Below are 21,199 nucleotides of genomic sequence, written 5' to 3' on the forward strand. Positions count from 1 at the left end.
TAGAATAAGGCTGTAACGTAACAGAATGTGGAAAAAGTAAAGGGGTCTGAATACTTTCCGAATGCACTGTAATTTCGTTGTTTCTCTATGAACAATTGTAATTTCGAGTGTGAAAAACTAAACCAAAATCTAAAACCAGGAAAACATAATTTAGTGTTAAAAAATTGCGGATTTTATAGGGCCCCCCTTAGAGTTGTTTATTAACCATTATTTTTACCAGGTATATTGACAGAAAATATAGTGAATTACTTTCTCTTGTACACTAAGGACTAATTTGTAGCGCGCAACATGTAAAAAAAAAATGTAAGTAGCTCTCACGCTAGAAAAGGTTGGAGACCACTGCTGTAGATAATTGATTGTCTCTGAGGTAGCTAGCTGAGGTTACGGTGACGCTAGACAGGCGGTGATGCTAAAGGTCATCTTGGCGGTGGTGGCCATGTATTGATTGTGGTTAAGGTGTCATGGTGATGTCACCTTCATAGCATCCAGCTCATGATAACTGGAATGATGCATGCAGGCCAAGGGATGACATATTGATTTTGAAACTTTACCGCTGTTTTGGGGGTGATAATAGGTTAATGAGGCTAGCTGTTCAGGGCTGATTGTGGACTAGCTGTAAGGGTGCTGACTGAAATTATCAATATGTTGGGAGCAGTGACATGGGGTTGTGGTCAGGTCACTGGCTATGGGGATGATTAGGCCAGGCCAGGATACTGATGTTGAACAACAGAGGGACCAGCCTTTCACAGTGACAAATCAAATCTAATTTTATTGGTCACATACACATATCTAGCAGATGTTATTGCGGGTGTAGCGAAATGCTTGTGTTCCTAGCTCCAACAGTGCAGTAATATCTAACAATACACAACAATACACACACATCTAAAGTAAAATAATGGAATTAAGGACACACATCCGTGTGTGTGTGTGTGTGTGTGTGTGTATTTCTGTGTAGAGGTTGCTTTATAAAGCCCCATTAGGTGATTGTTTTTCGTTGTTTGGCCCTTGACTGTGCCATTTGGTGGCCACACCCCACCCTCCCCTTAGCAGTGGGGAAGCTTCAGATGTGGGTATGTGTGTGTGAACAGCTGCTGATTGTGATGTGTTTCCGCTGCTAACCTTTTGAGCATTACAGGCCTGTGTGTGTGTGCGCACCATGCCATGCTCTTGTTTCCACCGGTGGCCCAGTCACCCCAGAGCAGCAGGGCCTCTGCTAGGATGAAAGGATCACATGAGGGAGGGAGGGAGAGCAGAGGGGGGTTCACATGGGGTTACACAGAGCCCATGCGCTTTAAAATATAACCGAAAAAATATATATTTCGCTCTCGAAATATGAAGGCTGATCTATGGTGCATCCCTAGTAGTAATGGGGGGGGGGGGGGGGGGGGGTTACATATCAGGATATTATTTTTGATGATATATCTCAATATTATTTTTGCACTAGTCAGCCAGTCCTGCACTAAAACTTCCGTAATAGCTTGTTCTCCATCTTCTTTGTAAATAGTGAGCCAATTTTTTCCAGCACTTTTATTTCCATGACTGATCAAAACTTGTTTTTCTCATGGCTCTCTCTTGTCCCTCTGCAGCAGAAATGATGGTGAGCAATATGTTTGGAACATATCGAAACGCAATACAAATACAATTGTGAGAATCACAATACATATCGTATCGGCACCTAAGTATCGTGATAATATAGTGTCATCAGGTCCCTGGCAATTCCCAGCCCTAATCCCTAGTCAATTCCCTCAGATGGGGATAGAAGCTGATGGGCTTTATAGACAGAAAAACAGCAGACACTTTTCCAGTTCTGTAATGAAATCAAGTGCAGTTCATATGGAGTCTGTGAGGAGAGTGAAGTAGACCATGGTAGACTCTGTAGCGGAGGTGGGACCAAGTCACTATTATTTGAGTCCCAAGCAAGTCTCAAGTCACAAGGTTCGAGTCTCGAGTCGAGTCCCAAGTAGAACGGTCCGAGTCTCGAGTCAATTCCAAGTCGTGCATAAGAGCATGTCAAGTCGAGTCACAAGTTTTTTCAGGTCAAGTAAAAAATGATCTATACATGCAATGACTTGTTCAACTACATATATGTTTTATTTTTAATAAGGCTACCAGACAGCCCTTTTCATTATTTTGTAGTAATTAATTTTAACAACAAATTCCTAACTCAAGCTTCATAGGTAAATTATACATTTCAAACAATTTTTACTTACCGAAAGACCAGTAGCTAGACCTATTTTTGATTGATACCCCATTGCTGGTGAGCTTGCAAAGTAAACAGTTAATATTCTTGATCACCAAAATGTTTTGGAGCTAGATATTTATTAATGTAATTCCTCTCTACCTACAATTTGATGTTTGCGATGCACTCGATCCTATAGCTGTACAGCAAATCGGCAATCTGTTCGCTAGCTCAGTGGTTCTCAACAGTTTTGAGCCGCGACCCCCAAAAAGCAGTGATTCAAATCTCGCGACTCGCACATGCACGCGTGCACAATCGGAAATGTAGCCTGTCATTACAGCCATAAACAGCTATGCATTTTTTAAACGCAAGATATAGAAATAAACTGCGATTTACACCTGCATTTGTAGCTGAAAGTCATTCATGTTAGCAGCCAATATCAACTAGGGATATCATGTCACTTTGTCACTTCTCTGGCGTCCAGAGCAAGCAGAATCATACGGAAAATGATATCAACTCCAGTATAAGGAAATGAAGCCCTCAATGTCAGAGGAGACTGAGGCTAGCTTATGAGTGATTCTGTCATTCCAGGGTTGTCCTTACCAACAGAAAATAATGTCTCACTGCATGCAGTGTAAGCTTAGGCCTGCAACATTCACTGCCCTACTGCATACACACAATGTTAGTCAGTGTACATTGTTTGTGTGGAAATGCATGTCTACGTTATGGTTAACACAATATTCTAATGTTGTAGTATATACATACCTACTACCATGGTAAATAGTGCATTAGAGTGGACAGCTTCTCAGTATTTAAAGCCTTAACGTCATCCAAGCGTTTACTGTTTTACTGATTATATTACTGCACTGACGATTCTCAACAATCCTTCTAGCCATGAGTTAACATTAGGCTATTGCTTACATCAAATCTCAAAGGCCTTAATGTGTGTTGATTGGTGATTTATGCTAACTGTGTAAAGGTTAGTTTTGGACTCTCTCTAGTGTTCCTCTGGGTTTGTGAGGTCAGACTAGAACAGAAGCTCTGAGGAGCTTTGAGAAGGACTATCTCTTCAACAGCAGACATCAATGGAGCTTTTGTGTGGGACAGGGAATTAATTAACTCGATATGAATTACAGTGTTCTAATCATCTGGCTGAGAGGCTGGCTATTCTAGCCTGAAAATACGGGTCACAACCCATACTTCCTGTTTGTCTCTGAGTGGAGCCGTGTGATTGGTGGGATGAGTCAACAGCACTCTACTGAGTCTTCTTTGGTAGTAGAACACTCATCCTGGGTGAAGTCTCGACCAAGGTCAACACTACAGATTTACTGTCTCCATTGGGAGACGCTTCAAAGTTTCTCTGATAGAGTTCAGGCTTTGTTTGAGGGTTCGTCTTACGCATCGATTTTCCCTCACTAGAAGAAAGATGAGTTAGTTTGCACTGAGGGTGGAGGAGTTGTGAACAATGACCAGCCTGAGATTTTAAATCACTTACCACAGTGATGTTGCACACAAGCTACGTCGTACACAGAACACAATCTAAAGAGGAGCAATCCCATTAAGTCACATCTCCCGTGCAGCTGTGGCTACAGGGGAGATGATATTGAAGAAGTGATTGAGAATATGACAGTGGTGTGATGAGAATATGACAGTGGTGTGATTGAGACTATGGCACTGGTGTGTGTGTAAGTTATTGTCACATCTCTGATTTATCTCAGCTGTCATTGAAATGGCCACCGTGGCAAGAGCATCTCCCAGATTCTCCTCCCATCTCCCTGGGCTATTTTTACCAACAGCCATATTCTCATCAGCTCACTGGAGTGATGGGGAGATAGAGGAGAGGAGGCTGTTGTTCTCATACTGAAGAGAAGGAACAAACAGGAGAGATTGGTGATTAGTTCTCCCTCCACTGCTTAGGTAGAAGGAGCTGCTGCCTCATGGGTGGCCATCTTTGTTTAGACATCACAGTGCTTGTAGTAAAGCAACATGTAGACAGATGGTATGGTTTTTCTGTTGACGAGATTTCTTGAAAATGTAATAAGCGTATTCTAATTCATCCGCCATGACAAAACATTACCTCAACCCTTATTGGGTTGAGCAGAATATCTTTGGAGTAGTAGTAGGTAAACAGCATCTCTTTGGTAATGGAGAGGGAAAGGCAGAAAGAGAGGGATCGAGAGTGGTAGCAAAAAGAGAGAGATAGTGGGCAGGAGATGAGTTTGACTGGCTCTGTCATCAATTATCATGGCGGGTTTCCATAATCTCATCACCAATGTATTATAGAGCCATTTAACACTGACTTTACACCAACTCTCCCACTGTCAGGATTGCCAAACGGTCCCCCACACACACATCTCTATACACACACACACTCCCCACACAGTAGTGTTACTCAGACACAGAGGGTTCCCACAGCACCTCATGAATGCATAAATAAACAAGACTCATCTTTAAGTTGTTGTCCTCCAATTTAAGTGGTCATTGTCAGTGTTAAATGAATTATTTTGTCACCATGTGTCATGCGTGAATCATGAAACTGACTATGTTGGGTTAATCCCACTCCAACTTTAGCCACATTTCCTGTGTGGAAAGCTAAATCATCACTTGACATTGTGTTATCTTCATGGTTGATGACCCGTCCCTCTCTCTGATTGGCTCTTCAGGTACAACCCGCCTGCCGCGTGACAGAGAGGTCCCTGGAGTAGATTACAACTTCCTGCCGGTGGAGGACTTCCTGGCGCTGGAGCAGTGTGGAACCCTTCTGGAAATAGGAACATATGAAGGTAACTGTCTGCAGCAATGCTCACTCGCTCAGTGTATTCATAGGTTGAGTGTCGACACTAACTAGGACCCCTCAGAAGTGAACACCACATAGAGATAAACCACCCATGTCATCAGTTGAATCCTGGACAAGTTATTTACTTAAGTATCTACTGTCTACTGTATGTGGGTGGTATATCGCTGGAGGTGAGAGTGTACTAGGTGTTTTTTAAACTGGCTTTTGCTTTAAGTTGAGTAGTCATCATTGCCCTGGCATCATGTTCTGTGGAAAGGGGTCATGAGACGTGAGAGAGGGTTTCTGTCTTTGTTCGCACGCAACTTCCAGTGTTGTGTATATTTTAATAGCAAAGAATAGCAATCAACAACAGTGGAGCATTAAACATGTCATGCATAAATATCATTCATTCACATGCACGTTTAATGAAGTGGCTGTTCCGTCCCTGTAGCTTTGTCAGTGGGCCCAGACAATGGGCCTGCTCCACTCTCCCAGAGAAAACAAACATCCAAGGGGAACAAACAGCCTCCTCACTTCCACCAATAGAATGCACTAGACTAGAAAGCACCAAAGGAACTCTGTGGTCATGCCTTCTTAGCCCCCTCATCTGTATACAAAGACTCTGTGATTATAGCCCCCTACTCTCCCTCCTTTCCCTCTCTATCGCTCTCCCTTTTGTTTTTTCTAAACATGATAATATCCTCCTGTTGCCTAGGTAACTATTATGGAACACCCAAGCCGCCAAACCAGCCCCCTAGTGGGAAAGTGATTACTAGTGATGCTTTGCAAGACAGCCTCCCGGGCTCCCAGCACTCCACTCCCCGACGCACCAAGTCCTACAATGAGATGCAAAATGCTGGAATAGTGCCTGTAGACCTGGAGGAGGACGAGGAACTCCCGGAGATGAACAGTAGCATAACAGGTAAAAGAGAGAAGAGAGGGAAGGAGAGAGCGAGACAGAGCAAGACATACAGAGAGAGAAACAGAGAAAGAGAGAAACAGAGAGAGAGAGAGAGAGCAACACCAGGAGAGAGAGAGAGGGATAGAAACAGAGAGAGAGAGACCCACACAGAGAGCCACACAGAGAGAGAGACACATACAGAGCCACACAGAGAGAGAGAGACACACACACAGAGACACACACAGAGAGAGACACAGAGAGAGAAACAGAGAGAGAGAGACACACACACAGAGAGACCACAGATAAAGAGACGGACACACACAGAGACACAGAGAGAGAGAGAGAGAGACACAGAGACACAGACAGAGAGTGACACAGAGAGAGAAACACAGAGAGACAGATTTAAACTGCTGGGCTATGGGAAAGGGATACAGGATACAAGTGGTCCTTTGTGTGTAGAGTGGTTGGTTGTTTGTTCAGTCTACATCCGCCACTGTCTATCTGAGAGTTAAAAAAATAGTGCCATCTGGCTGCGATAGGAGGCAGAATGTGCAGCTGCCATGTCTGAAACCAGTATGGTGGGTTTCTCTCTGGAGAGGAAAGTCAGCCTAGCCAAGTGTCAGGAGGTGAATGTGTGAACAGGATCTGATGACCTCGGAGAGAGGGGGAGGGGCACTAATCTAATCATCACTCTCCCCCAAGAGGTCAGATCAGGGGCCTCGCTCAGTCAAACACAACAGTTGCCGAGTGTTGGCCAAGTGTGTGCGTATTATAAAAGAAAGAGAGATTCCTTCAGCTCTAAAACTACTAGGCTACATATCAGTCTGGGTTTGAGGCCACCAGACTATAGTACCTCAGAATGTGAGTGTGCATTTTGTTTGCACACGTATTTGTTCTGTGCAAATGACTAAGCCTCCCTTTCCTCCTCTCCGCACCGCCCTCCCCCCACAGGAGACTCAAGTGAACCCGACGAGCGCCCCTCTGTGCGCCCCTACGCCCTACGTGAGAACGCCCCGTCCTATGGTGTGATCAACGCGTCGTCATCCACCACGGACGGCTCTCAGCAGACACACACACACCTCAGCCATCCTCCTACAGAAGAGGACCCCCTGGGACCTCTAGCTGACAACTGGGAGATGGCCTACACCGAGAACGGAGAGGTCTACTTTATAGAGTACGTACCCTAGTACACCCTACACCCTGGCCTATGCCCTATGTACCCTCTGTTCCCTTACCATACACCGAGATAGGAGAGGTCCACTTCATAGAGTATGTACCCTATAACATATCCAACACCCCATAACACACCATATAACATAGCCTAAATGGGTCTATACCCAACGTCTATAATAGTATTTAAATTAGTATCTTCTCAAGACAATATTGTGCTTCCACTTTACACCATTTTTGCATAATGACCACTCCTTTTTATCGATCTCATTGTTTCATGTTATGTGTATATTGGTTGTATGGTTGTTACTGTATTTAATATAGTTTTTTATTGTAGAACCCTGACTGCATAACACATTTCCCAATTGGGACAATAAAGATAACTTGAACTTGAACCTTTGATACATTGGAAGTTGTGATACTTGCCTTTAGCATTGAGTCTGATTACATCACAGTATGTATCATATTTAGCCGTGGAAGTGAGGATGTTTTTCAGACAGTGAGTGTTTGATGACTTCCCAGTCAGAACAATGTGTCTGTCTGGCTGTCTTACTCTGTCCTGTGTGTCTATCTATAGCCACAACACAAAGACCACATCCTGGATCGATCCCCGGTGCCTGAACAAACCTCCCAAACCCCTAGAAGAATGTGAAGACGATGGTACGTCCACCACAGACTCTGTTTGTGCATGCATGTGTGTGTTTGTGCGTGCGTGCATATGTGTGTGTCGGGGAAATTGTGTATTCACTGTCTTGTTTGTTTGTCTGTTGTTGACTCATTTGTTTATGGGAAGAGGGAACCGTGCAGAATCAGATGCATGTCTGTCAGATCAATTGTTCAATCAGTGGCCTGCAGATGGCACACTTGAGCCACCGTAGTGTGAGATGAGATGAAATGAGATGCGTTAATATTCTGATCTCGTGTGCTGCCTGCCTGCGCTCATGTCTGAGCAAGACGCCCCGGCAGCCTGAAGGACTGATTGGATTATTCTCATCATCTATCATAAATAAATAATGTACCTTGTCCTACAGAGAGGACTGCCCACCTACACAAAACACTAGCGTTTCAGCTGCCTCTCCCCTCTTCTCCCGCTGCCATGTGTCCTCTCAATGTGTTTTGTGGTCCTTGTATTGAAATAGCTCTATAAGTTCTGTCCTCTCAAGCTGCTGCAAGAGGACACATAGGATAGAGAGATTATTCATATTGTCAAGCATATGGTTCATGAACTATAATTCATATTTATGGCAGCTGTTTTCACCCACCCCAATCTCAGAAGGTCCGTATTAAAATGTACAGGTAACTGCCAAAATAAAGGAAACACCAACATAAAGTTTCTTAATAGGGCATTGGGCCACCATGAGCCAGAACAGCTTCAATGCGCCTTGGCATAGATTCTACAAGTGTCTGGAACTCTATTGGAGGGATTCGACACCATTCTTACACGAGACATTCCATCATTTGGTGTTTTGTTGATGGTGGTGGAAAACGCCATCTCAGGCGCCGCTCTAGAATCTCCCGTAAGTGTTCAGTTGGGTTGAGATCTGGTGACTGAGACGTGCACACACACACACCCTTTAAACCCCCTAAGTTCCTTTGAAACCCCTCTTTCAAAGTCACTAAGATCTCTTCTAGCCATGGTAGCCAAAATAATGGGAAACTAGGCATTTTTGTATATGACCCTAAGCATGAAGGCATATTTAATTAACTCAGGAACCACACCTGTGTGGAAGCAGCTGTTTTCAATATATTTTGTGTCCTTGATTTACTGGAGGGTTTCCTATACTTTGGCAGTTACCTGTATGTCTGTTTCTTTGGTCAGAGTAATTTATTTCACATAAATGCACCTATGCAGCTGGTATGAAACAGTGCCACCCAATGGTGAAGTGGAAAGCTCTTCAGAGATATGTTCTTTGTGTTTAACGATATTGCACAGACTGTGGCTAATATAAAGCTATGAGCTATTGTCATGGTGCATGTAGGGATTTAGTATGGATTTATCGAAGGGTTCACACCTTACAAACCATTTTAACTAATTAGTCATGATTAGCAGTCATGATTCCAGACACATTATGGTGTTTACAATGTATGGAGCCAAATGTTGCTGCTCTCTCGGCTTGCTTGAGGCTTAAAATCAAAATCAATCGCTAAGCCTCTGCTGCTCTCGCTCTCTTTCTCTGCCCCCTCTCTCTCTCCTCTCCTCCCCCTGTTCCTCCACCCCCGACCCATGGTCCCCCACGTTCGCTCTCTCCTGGTCTGCTGGCGTTCTCCTGGAGAAGAAGGGGTACACACAGAAGAGATGGACAGTGAGCTAGGTAGGCTTGTCTCTCCTCCCCCCTCTCCCCTGCTGTGTCTTATGGGAAACCTGTCTACTGTATTTGACAATGTCACCCTGGCTTATTACAGCGCATAACACCTCTCCCTTTCTGCCTAGAGGGTGTAAACATGTAATCAAACGCTTTATAACACCTGGGCTGTGAAAGATTGTCTGAAAGACATGTATATGTGTGTGCGTACATGCATGTACGTTCCTGTGTGCAGGCTTGTGTCTGCTGAGCAGGCAGTTCTTATAGGGTTAACGCATTCGCCCGGCCAGCCAGCATGCAGTAATAAAGAGAGAACCATTCACGAGGGGCACATTGGCCTGATTATTATTTCCTAATGGGCCTCTCATTCAAATTGACCTCTCACTCTCAAGCCCCATCATTCCATCCACTGTTGCTCATATTATAACAGAGAGCACTTTACCCACCACTGTCTGCCGGTGCATCAGTCTCTGGAGCCAGAGGGAGGCTAACAGCCATGGCTCTGAGATGGGCTCTGATAACTGCTGCCTACAATTTTATTTAAATGGTGACTGCATCGGTGAATAGTCACAATTCTCAAGAGTCATCAGTGTCTGAAGATTCTTGTTCTAGCCTGTTAATCAGATGGCTCTATTTGAACAAATCTAACACAATGGTAAATCTTAAGACTGGTGGTAGCGCTATAGGTTAGTGGGGGTGTCAGAAATATCTTTGCTATTTTCACAACCAGAATTATGGGCGCAGGAGCTGGTGGTGGCTTGAAAGGGCTGAGTTTTGATGAATAAACAAGATGAAGGTGTGTCGAGGCTTGACCCCCTCACTGGCCATTCAGAACGTGCTCCATGGTAAATATGTGGTTGCTTCAAGTTGTGTATTTACGGTATTTTATGTATTGCGTTGTCATCAACTCCAATTCCAATGTTAGTCCGTTATAGCCTAGTTTTTTAACTAGCCGACAGAAACAAAATAACAAAAAGTAGGCCTATCCCATATTTGCTCACTATTTTTAACATGTTTGCAGTCCACATTGTTCTAAGTAATTGCATGGCTTCAATATGGAAATAAATTGTTAACATAGCATTCGCACTGATATAGGACTACTGTAAAATGCATTATCTGAGCCATGGACATACCAAATGTTGTCAATAAGCAATATTACATTTACTATTGATAAGACCTATAAAGATGGAATAATTTGAATCAAATTCTAATAAAACAAGACAACAACTTGTTTTAAATAGGCTATGTCTAAATACAGTTACAGGCACCATAATTGCTCCACGTGCACATATAATATTATGCCTAAGACAGCATAGACTATGGAGGGTTTTACGCACATCCAAACTTTTCTCAAAAGCTGGAAAAATATCCAATATAAAGACAAAGTGGGAATGTCCGCTCACCATTATACTGCTCCCAAAGAGAGTTAGATAGATAGCTATAGCCTACCATCGCTGTTGATATGGCCAGTATTTACTTTGCCATGTGAAAGGTAAACAAACAGGCAAATATAGCCTACAAGCAGATTCAGCACCACAGACAATGATCAGAATTCCCTCGATTTGACTGTTAGGTCCAACAGATGAAAGTAGAAGATGCGTTTTTTGACAAAATGATAAACGAAAAACAATAAGCAGTCTTTTTAAATAACTTGATGTTCCTAAACAGGCTGAGTCAAAACTTTTCACAGAAGCTGGACAAAAATAATGTTGAAAGGCCCAATGCAGCCATTTTTATATCAATATCAAATCATTTCTGGGTAACAATAAGCACCTTACTGTAACAGATTTCCATTAAAACGGGCAAAATTAGCTTTTTAGTAAAAAACGATTTCTCAAGCAAGAATTCTGCTAGGACTGCCTGGGAGTGGTCTTAGTGGGGAGGGGAAAGTGAAAACTAGCTGTTGATGGCAGCCAACTTACCGCATGGTGATGTCACCATGGAAAGCAGAAACTCCCGCCCATGCAAACCTGCTGATTAGAACGTCCTGTGTAGATTGTATTCTCAACCAGCAACTATCATGAAATAACATTGATCACATTGTTTCACACATTTGCAGTGTTAGTTCCATCAGCTGTTGTACAATATGATATAAAACACAGGAAAAACTTAATGTTGACCTCAATGGGCCTTTAATAAAACATTGGTGACGTACAGAAGGCTAGTGTGTGCGCCTCTGCTGGAAAAATCTATTCCATAACCAATTGCGTTACGCTAAGACCAGCTTTTGGTCGGTCTTAAGTATCCCTAGTTGGCACACGTACACACCTAAAATATTTACATACCTCAGCGCAAGCAAGCTAATGTTAGACAGGTAAATTGCAGAACCTGGTGCAAAGTGTGGAAAATGCCAGTGCACCAGTTTTTACATGACAAAATTGCAAACTAAGGTGTGTTTGCTGCTTGCGCCTCCTTAGCAGCAGCTGAAAATAGAGCCCAGAGACTGATTTAGACTGGGGAACCAGGTGTGTGTAAGACCCGGTCAATCAGTGATATCAATTGATCAATTAATTGCCAAGGAGTAGTGCACCCCTGGGTTAAGGTTAGGTCTGAGGTAAGTGAGGGTAAGCTGATCCTAGACCAGTGTTTAGCCTCTGAGATGGTCTCCTCCATGTTGTGAACAGCAGCCAGCCCAGGACAGGAGCATCCCTTGTTCATACCACTGCTCAGATTGGATGAACACAGTCAATATGTATCGATTGTGAAATCCGATACATGGAGAAAAGGGCAATTACTCCATTGTGTATAGGACAGCAGATGTATGGCCCCGGTGTGCAGCCCCTCGCTCAGGAGAAATCAAATAGTCAGGAAGACCGAATGAGATGCAAACAGTTTAATAGGCAATTTGTCACCTGAGACCCCCTGGAGCTGGAGTGTGCGTGGGCATCGACCGGGCAACGTGGAGCTGGGGATTCGTCCCGCTGCAGCCACTCAGTATCAGCAAGGCCAGTAGTGACATGACGGCTCTGGCGCCTAACTATAATAGCACACAGACAGATCTCCTTTAGGAATAAAGCCACTCTGGTGTGAAATACAGTGAGTGATTATAATTTACAGTGAGGTGCTACTGGCTCAAGGTTTACTGTTTCCCTTCAGAACATCTGAGAAAAATAAAGCCTAGTCTGTGTATTGTGAATGTTCTGAACACAACACAACACCCCCTTAATTCCTCCCGGCTTAACACCTTGACTCCACATCCTCTAAAGCTGGTTGAGGTAATGAGTGTACACCACTCGTCAGAATATAGACATGCAGCACTGATAATGTACAGCAGAGGAGTCCGTCACACACATCTGTTTGTAACCAATTACAGCCCTCTGACATTTCTCTATATATTTAACATTTTAGTCATTTAGCAGACGCTTGACTTACAGGAGCAATTAGGGTTAAGTGCCTTGCTCAAGGGCACAACAACAGATTTTTCACCTAGTTGTCCCGGGGATTCAAACCAGCAACCTTTCGGTTACTGGCTCAATGCTCTAACCACTAGACAACCTGCCGCCTTTATAGCTATTAGTACAGTAGCTAGCTAGCTCTATCTCAGCGTTTTAGTCACACTGCTCTGTATACTGAAAATGTATCAATGTAGCAGCCTTTACAGCTGAGTAGTCCATGTTTAGATCCAATCAGTCTTGATTTTTGGCAGTGTTGTCGGGCCATTTATGGCAGTTTTGTCAGGCCACGCTCAGCATCGATGTCAGGGAAGATAAACATGTGTTTGTCTGCTTACACACATCTGAAAGAAAGGCTTCTTGAGGAGAATGCATCATTAATGAATTAGACCACAGTGAGTAATACATGATCAATGACATCCAGTTGGTGATGGTCTCCAATGCCATGTGACATAGACAGTGGTAAACCAATCAAGGACAATACTGAATATCATTCTATATACACCTGCGTCAAGGATGTCAGTCAGCATTGTACATCACTTTCCCTTACTGACTTGAACAATAAGAAAACATTTCTTCACCGTGACATTTTTAAACTGCAAACCATGGTCCACATTTAGACGACCACCCACATACCGGCAGCTCCTCTTCTCCATCTGAGTGTGGGGTTGATCGTGATTGGTCAAAGCCCCCCTGTAGTTCTTTATCTGATGTGTTAAATGTCAGCCGTGTCCTGCCAGGAGCCAAGAGCCAGGTCCAGACAGCCTCTCTAGTGTTGTTCACTCCCAGGTGACTGACAGGCTGTGTGTGGTAGGAAAAGGTCTTTATGACCTGTCTGAACACAATCTCTAACAACCTGCCTTTTCTACCTCTCTCTATCTCCCATCCAGAGCTGCCAACAGGTTGGGAGAAAATAGAGGATCCAGTCTATGGGGTTTACTATGTGGAGTAAGTAGTGACACACACCTCTGGATGTATCTGTAGCGCTTCTCACTACCTCACTGTATTGTACGTTCAGAATGCATTTAACACTGAGCAGTGGCCCAGAACATTGTAAAACAACATCAAATGTAGTACACCAGACAGCTGTTGTTTTGGTCTAGTCTGTTATGGGGAAAATAGGCCATTTGTTGCTTTCATGATCATTTAGAAATGTAGTTTCTCATCTAGTGGGAGCCCCTTGGGCCTGTGCATTAATATGAATGCATTCATATGTTTTGATGTTGTTCAAAGCAATACCTTAGAGGCAGAGGCCCAGTTTTTTTTGTCTGCGATTTTTCAATATATATTATTCCAAAAAATTTCCTGTTAACTGCATAATTTCCCAGCATGTTTCTGTATTGTTTGAAGTGTAATTTCCTTACGGTGCGGTGTACTGCTCTCCTAAGTTCCTGCCGGGTTTGTGGTATGACGTGGTTTTGGTGGTGTTGTTAACCTCCTGAAGCAGTGTTCTTTAGTGATTGTGTGATGCTGTTGATATTCAGGCCTCATCGTCTCTGTCTCGTCTGATCAACCAGTCTGTACCAGACTTTACTTCCCTGACTTAAGCCCCTGGCTCCTGGAGCATTGGCCACCAGAGACGTTTTCTAACTGTGTGTGTTGTATTAACTCCCTCACCACTGCCTCTCTGTATCTCTCTTCTTCTTTCTCCCTCAACCATCCCTTGTCTCACCTTTTTGGCTTTCTTCTATTCTTCAATTCCTTCTCTCATACACATTTATTTCCTGTCGTCATCCCCCTTGTTCCCTCTTTTCTTTTGCTGACTCAATTAATGATCTTTCTCTATTCCTCTAACTTCCTGTGTCATTGTCCTAATTTCTCCTCCATCCCTCTCTTCATCCCTCTCTCAGTCACATCAACAGGAAGACCCAGTATGAGAACCCTATACTGGAGGCTAAGCGGCGGAAGCAGCTCGAGCAACAGCAGCCACCAGAAGGTGAGCGCTACATCCGAGGTTCGTTTCCAGCCCCGCCGGGCGTCATTCCTTTCTTTCTCCATGTCTGTGATCGTGCCTGTCTGTCTCCGTGTCCTTCTGCTCTGCTCTCTTCTCTTTATGATTTGCTATCGAGAAACCATAAAGGCATACCTATGATTTATTTTAATGGCCTTGAAAATAGGTCTTTTTACAAATTAATTTGTCAATGTTTTAAGTGTCACTGATACTCTCTCCAGTGTTTGCGCTAATATTAATGCTTTTGTAAGTGTACAGGTGTAGGTAAGTTTTTTGGTTTGACAATAATACATTAAAAGTCTGTTACAGCAATGAAAATGTATCACCATATAATAGTTATAATATTTCTGGATCTTGTTCTCCTAGTGAAAAGTATTTGAGGACAGATGCTTTAGGTCTCTTTAGTCTATACAGCCCGCTATGTATGTATTTGAACAGTGATGCAAACATTTTACATTTGGCTCTGTACTCCAGCATTTTGTATTTGAGATCAAATGTTTCATATGAGGTAACAGTACAGAATGTCACTGTTCATTTGAGGGTATTTTCAAACTGTAAATCAGATATGTATGGAAATACCCTGAAATAAAAGGTGACATTCTGTACTGTCACCTCATACGAAACATTTGATCTCAAATCCAAAATGCTGGAGTATAGAGACAAATGTAAAATGTTAGCATCACTGTCCAAATACATACTGTATGTAGGGAAGTGTCGGTAGAATGTCCTCCAAATGTCCTTTCTTCATGCAGGTCACACCACTAGGAACCTGCCTATTGGTCCCCGTTCTGCAGACTCAGCTAAATGTGCTTCTGACTTGATTACCTATCTGCTGACTTTTTCTCCTTTAAGCTTAATATCTCTTTATGCTCAATATCTATTACTTTTACTCTTTCATTGATTGAATCTTGATGCTGAGAATATTAATGAAGACTTAAGCCTCTAATACACTACACAGTGAAGCTGACATTTTGATCGATCAGAGATTGTATTACATGGTATTACTTTCATCGGCAGCCATTGTGGCTCAATGCAGTACGGTAGCTTCCTAGCTACCCATTGTGGTGAACCATAAGGGTAACTGTACAGACACCAGAGACAGGAAGTGTGCCCTTTGCTGTTCCAGAATGGATAGAGGATGCCACCCTGGCTGGTGCCCCCCTGGCCAGCTATACCGCCAACCACCAGGAGACCTACAGGGACACCCAGGCCGGACCCCCACTGCCACCCCTCATCGGGCCCAAACGTGAGTCCTGGTCTGGTCAATATCCTAGTTTTGTGAGGGTATTGGTCCATTTCTGTTTGCGACATTGTGGATGTGTTCCCTCATCTCGCCCCTCTCTCTCTCTCTCGTTCACCTCGCTCTCTCATTCACTCACTCACTCACTCTCACTCTCTCGCTCTTTCTCCATCTCTGTAAGCTCAGGCCCCTGACTGGCGCTGCCCAAAGCAACTCAAGGCCTTGATATTCCACCACACAAATCTCTCTTTTTACACAGCACTTTTAAGTCACCCTGCTTTCAAGTTCCTACACCCACTTCTCTTTAGTAAAAAAGAAAACTCCTCCTCAGTGTTACTGCGTTGGTCTGCCTCTTTTGTCTTGAATTATTTCAAGGCAAACAGAAGGACACTGGCTGACTCCAAAGGTAATACATTTGTCATTGTATGCATAAGCTGTACTCCTCAACCATATAAGTGTACCATCTGCGGTTTGTTAGTCACTCTCCAATCCCTTGCGGCCATCTTCCCTGCTTTAATGTCTCCCTTTTCATTCCATCCGCTTCCTTCCACAGTCAATATATAACTTCAATAAACTCTGAATATCTCACTCCATCTCCCACATAAACTCTGTGAACATTTGTCCAACTGACAGCAGGACTGGAGCCAGTCATAGTAGAAGAGACTGAGGAATTGGATCTAGATTACAGACTCCAGACTCTAGCAGTACTTATTTCATAAGACCGACTTGGAGTCCATTTGCCTAAGCTATATGAGTCTGCCAACCCCATGTCTAAAATATACCTCCCGAGTGGCCCAGCGTCGTCCAGGGTAGGGGAGGGAATGGCCGGCAGGACTGTTGGTAGAGCATGGCGTTTGCAACGCCAGGGTTGTGGGTTCGATTCCCACGGGGAAACAGTATGAAAAATATAAATAAATAATGTATGCACTCACTAACTGTAAGTCGCTCTGGATAAGAGTGTCTGCTAAATGACTAAAATGTAAAATGTAAATGTAAACACCAGACTAGAAAGATAGTTCAGTACTGTCTTGGTCTCTATTCACTGGCAGTCTTGGTGGCACGCCAGGGTTTTACACATAAGCTTATAAACATCTGTTTCTAAATCACTGGAAATTAGTCTATGATAATAACCCCTCACACTCACAAACACACAATTCCTTCCCATCCTAGTGTCAAGCCTTGAAAAGCTCTTGTACACTGTTGGCTGCCATGTACAGTACTAGTCAAAAGTTTGGACACACCTACTCATTCCAGGGTTTTTCTTTATTTTTACTATTTTCTACATTGTATAATAATAGTGAAGACATCAAAAATATGAAATAACACATATGTTAAACAAATCAAAATATATTTTATATTTGAGATTCCTCAAAGTAGCCACCCTTTGCCTTGATGACAGCTTTGCACACTCTTGGCATTCTCTCAACCAGCTTCATTAGGTAGTCACCTGGAATGCATTTCCAACAGTCTTGAAGGAGTTCCCACATATGCTGAGCACTTGTTGGCTGCTTTTCCTTCACTCTGCGGTCCAACTCATCCCAAACCATCTCAATTGGTTTGAGGTCGGGTCATCTGATGCAGCACTCCATCACTCTCCTTCTTCGTCAAATAGCTTTTACACAGCCTGGAGGTGTGTTGGGTCATTGTCCTGTTGAAAAACAAATGATAGTCTCACTGAGCGCAAACCAGATGGGATGGCGTATCGCTGCAGAATGTTGTGGTAGCCATGCTGGTTAAGTGTGCCTTGAATTCTAAATAAATCAGACAGTGTCACCAGCAAGCACCCCCAAACCATCACACCTCCTCCTCCATGCTTCTCCATGCTTCATCCGTTCACCTACTCTGCGTCTCACAAAGACACAGCGGTTGGAACCAAACATCTCTAATTTGGCCTCATTAGACCAAACGACAGATTTCCACTGGTCTAATGTCCATTGCTCGTGTTTCTTGGCCCAAGCAAGTCTCTTCTTATTATTGGTGTCCTTTAGTAGTGGTTTCTTTGCAGCAATTTGACCATGAAGGCCTGATTCATACAGTCTCCTCTGAACAGTTGATGTTGAGATGTGTCTGTTACTTGAACTCTGAAGCATTTATTTGGGCTGCAATCTGAGGTGCAGTTAACTCTAATGAACTTATCCTGTGCTGCAGAGGTAACTCTGGGTCTTTCTTTCCTGTGGCGGTCCTCGCCAGTTTCATCATAGCGCTTGATGGTTTTTGCGACTGCACTTGAAGAAACTTTCAAAGTTCTTGAAATGTTCTGTATTGACTGACCTTCATGTCTTAAAGTAATGATGGACTGTTGTTTCTCTTTGCTTATTTGAGCTTTTCTTGCCATAATATAGACTCAGTCTTTTACCAAATAGGGTTATCTTCTGTATACCACCCCTAGCTTGTCACAACACAACTGATTGGCTCAAATGCATTAAGAAGGAAAGAAATTACACAAATTAACTTTTAACAAAGCACACCTGTTAATTGAAATGCATTGCAGGTGACTAGAGTCATGAAGCTGGTTGAGAGAATGCCAAGAGTGTGCAAATCTGTCATCAAGGCAAAGGGTGGCTACTTTGAAGAATATCATGTATAAAATATATTTGGATTTGTTTAACACTTTTTTGGTTACTACATGATTCCATATGTGTTATTTCATAGTTTTGATGTCTTCACTATTATTTTACAATTTTGAAAATAGTAAAAATAAAGAAAAACCCTGGAATGAGTAGCTGTGTCCAAACTTTTGACTGGTACTGTATATAGTACTGCACCACAGTGTAATCATACACTTTTAGAATTTACAGTGAATATTATTTGACTACTCATCTAACCATGCTGCCAGACCCAGATAAAATCCTGGGTTTGACCCAATAGTGTAACACTCCATACGGGATAGCAGCCCCCACAGACTGGGGCTGTGGCTCGGTCTGGGGGATTTACCCATAGGATTACCCCTATTCTCAGGCACAACCAGGCTGGTGCCACCTAGCTCTTGGAATCCCTCTTAGCCTAATTAATCTATCAATCATAATCAATCCCTTTATGATTACTGGAGCTCATCAAACCAACACATCTCTTACAGAGCACTCACTGATCCAGAGCCAAGACTGGTTAGGGTAACCCCTCCTCCTTTAGCTAGCACAGCACATGAGATCAGCGGGTCCTTATGAAAGGTATGTAAGGCTTATGTGTGTGTGTGTTCCCCAGGAGGGAAGCCCTTCTTCACGAGGAACCCGGCGGAGCTGAAGGGAACCTTTATCAACACCAAACTAAGGAAGAGCCACCGAGGGTTTGGCTTCACCGTTGTCGGGGGCGACGAGCCTGATGAGTTCCTACAGATTAAGAGTCTGGTTCTGGACGGACCTGCTGCCGTCGACGGCAAGATGGAGACAGGTGGGCCTCCGCTCTGTCGTTCCGTGTCATTATTAAGAGGTGGTCACAAACTCTTTGAGAGCTACAGAGGGTGCAGGCTTCTGTTCCAACCATGCACTAAAACAGTTGACTTATCAAGCTTGGTTGATTAACTGAATCTGGTGCTCTCCAGGATCCGGGTGGGTGAGCACTGAATGGTGTACGTGTTATAGTGTAGTGTAGGTGTTCTAATTGAGCAATATACAGTTCAAGTGTTACTTCCGTGATTTGAAGTGTTACTTCCAATTTGTGACATGTAGTTAATTATCCAACATGAATTTAACCTTCTCTTCCCCTAGGTGACGTGATCGTGAGTGTCAATGACACATGCGTGCTGGGCTACACCCACGCCCAGGTGGTGAAGGTCTTCCAGTCCATCCAAATCGGCTCCATGGTCAACCTGGAGCTGTGCCGTGGCTACCCCCTGCCCTTTGACCCTGACGACCCCAACACTAGCCTGGTGACCTCCGTGGCCATCGTGGACAAGGAGCCTATCATCATTAACGGCCAGGAGAGCTACGACTCCCCATCCAGCCACGGCAGCCAGACCGGAGGCCCCGTTAACGGGTTGAGAGAGTCAGGACCCCACAGCCCCTCCTCCGCCGAGGTGGCATCCAACGGCTCGCACGGTTACCCCAGCGACTCGGTGACGCTGGCGTCGTCCATAGCAACGCAGCCAGAGCTGATCACAGTGCACATGGAGAAGGGAGACAAAGGCTTTGGGTTCACCATCGCAGACAGCCCTGCAGGGGGAGGACAGAGGGTCAAACAGATCGTAGACTACCCCCGCTGCAGGGGCCTGAAGGAGGGGGACATTATTGTGGAGGTGAACAAGAGGAACGTCCAGAGCATGAGCCACAACCAGGTGGTGGACCTGCTCAGCAAGTGCCCCAAAGGAAGTGAGGTCACCATGCTGGTGCAGAGAGGTGGAGGTAAGACATAGACACACTAAACCGGACCAACATGCAACATTTTGAGTTCTGGTTGGCAAGCTTTCCTCTTACTCCCGCGTCTTCTCTCCGTCGCCATTTTCAGGAATCTGGAAGTTGAAAAAAATTGTTTTGTTAGATAACGGTTAATGACACGCTCTGGAACTTTGGGCTGAATGTTTCAATGTGTAGTTCATACATGCAGAATCTATGAGCAGAATTACTGTCTTACCTCGATTAGCCACAACATCCCTAGTTTGAAAGCGACTGTTTTTCTGGAAGCTGTGCTATGCCATTTTCCCCCATGTGGGCCAGCCCCCTAGCAGTTTGAGTTGTAATCAATGAGCTTCAGCCCCTCGCCATGAGTGACAGCTAGCAAGATGCACACACAGCAGAGCGAGAGAAAGAGCAGTGATGTGGTACGCAATTTTCGGGGACCACTTTTGGCTCGTGAGCGCTACTATCAGAACTACTGGCTCAGAAGTATGCAAAAGTACTGAAGAATCTCTTTACCCTCAAAGTCTAAGCCTTTTTGGGGGGGAATAACGATTTGAAGTGTCTGCCCTATATCTAAGAGATATAAGAAAGCTCAGGAAATATTTGTTTTTTTGGACACACATTGGACACATATTTAACCCCTTATTTTTGTTGGCACAAAACTACCTCCATACTTCCATTCGTTTGTATGGGTTAACTTCAGACGAGTCCCGTATTAGTTTGTAGCTCAAACGGTTCGGACGCTACAGACAGAAGTTGGCACATCAGCGTTACCGACTTACTTACTTACTTCAGACGAGTCCCGTGACACTTGTGGGGGTGGTAGAGCTAAATGGAAAACACCATTGTGAGAGTCTCTCCTTTCCATAGAGTAGTTTGTAGGCCAAACCTTTCGGACGCTACAGTGAGAAGACCGATTTTCGGGATGTCTCATGGTCTGACAAACACCGCTGTAG

General features: G+C 44.0%; 1 protein-coding gene across 1 annotated transcript in view; it reads left to right on the forward strand.

Moving 5' to 3' along the window:
- The window catches only part of magi1b (membrane associated guanylate kinase, WW and PDZ domain containing 1b), a gene marked incomplete at its 5' end in the record, with an annotated part of 211,408 nt that overhangs the window by 152,348 nt on the left and 37,861 nt on the right, over window positions 1-21,199 (forward strand). Inside the window, 10 exons of the mRNA XM_084167128.1 lie at window positions 4,843-4,962; window positions 5,671-5,877; window positions 6,808-7,030; window positions 7,604-7,686; window positions 9,303-9,338; window positions 13,612-13,669; window positions 14,572-14,657; window positions 15,799-15,918; window positions 19,114-19,299; window positions 19,617-20,243. Coding sequence (XP_084023254.1) covers window positions 4,843-4,962; window positions 5,671-5,877; window positions 6,808-7,030; window positions 7,604-7,686; window positions 9,303-9,338; window positions 13,612-13,669; window positions 14,572-14,657; window positions 15,799-15,918; window positions 19,114-19,299; window positions 19,617-20,243 — 1,746 coding nt within the window. The remainder of the gene's footprint in view (window positions 1-4,842; window positions 4,963-5,670; window positions 5,878-6,807; window positions 7,031-7,603; window positions 7,687-9,302; window positions 9,339-13,611; window positions 13,670-14,571; window positions 14,658-15,798; window positions 15,919-19,113; window positions 19,300-19,616; window positions 20,244-21,199) is intronic.

Source organism: Coregonus lavaretus (genome assembly GCF_964263955.1).
Source record: "Coregonus lavaretus genome assembly, chromosome: 8".
NCBI classification, from domain to species: domain Eukaryota; kingdom Metazoa; phylum Chordata; class Actinopteri; order Salmoniformes; family Salmonidae; genus Coregonus; species Coregonus lavaretus.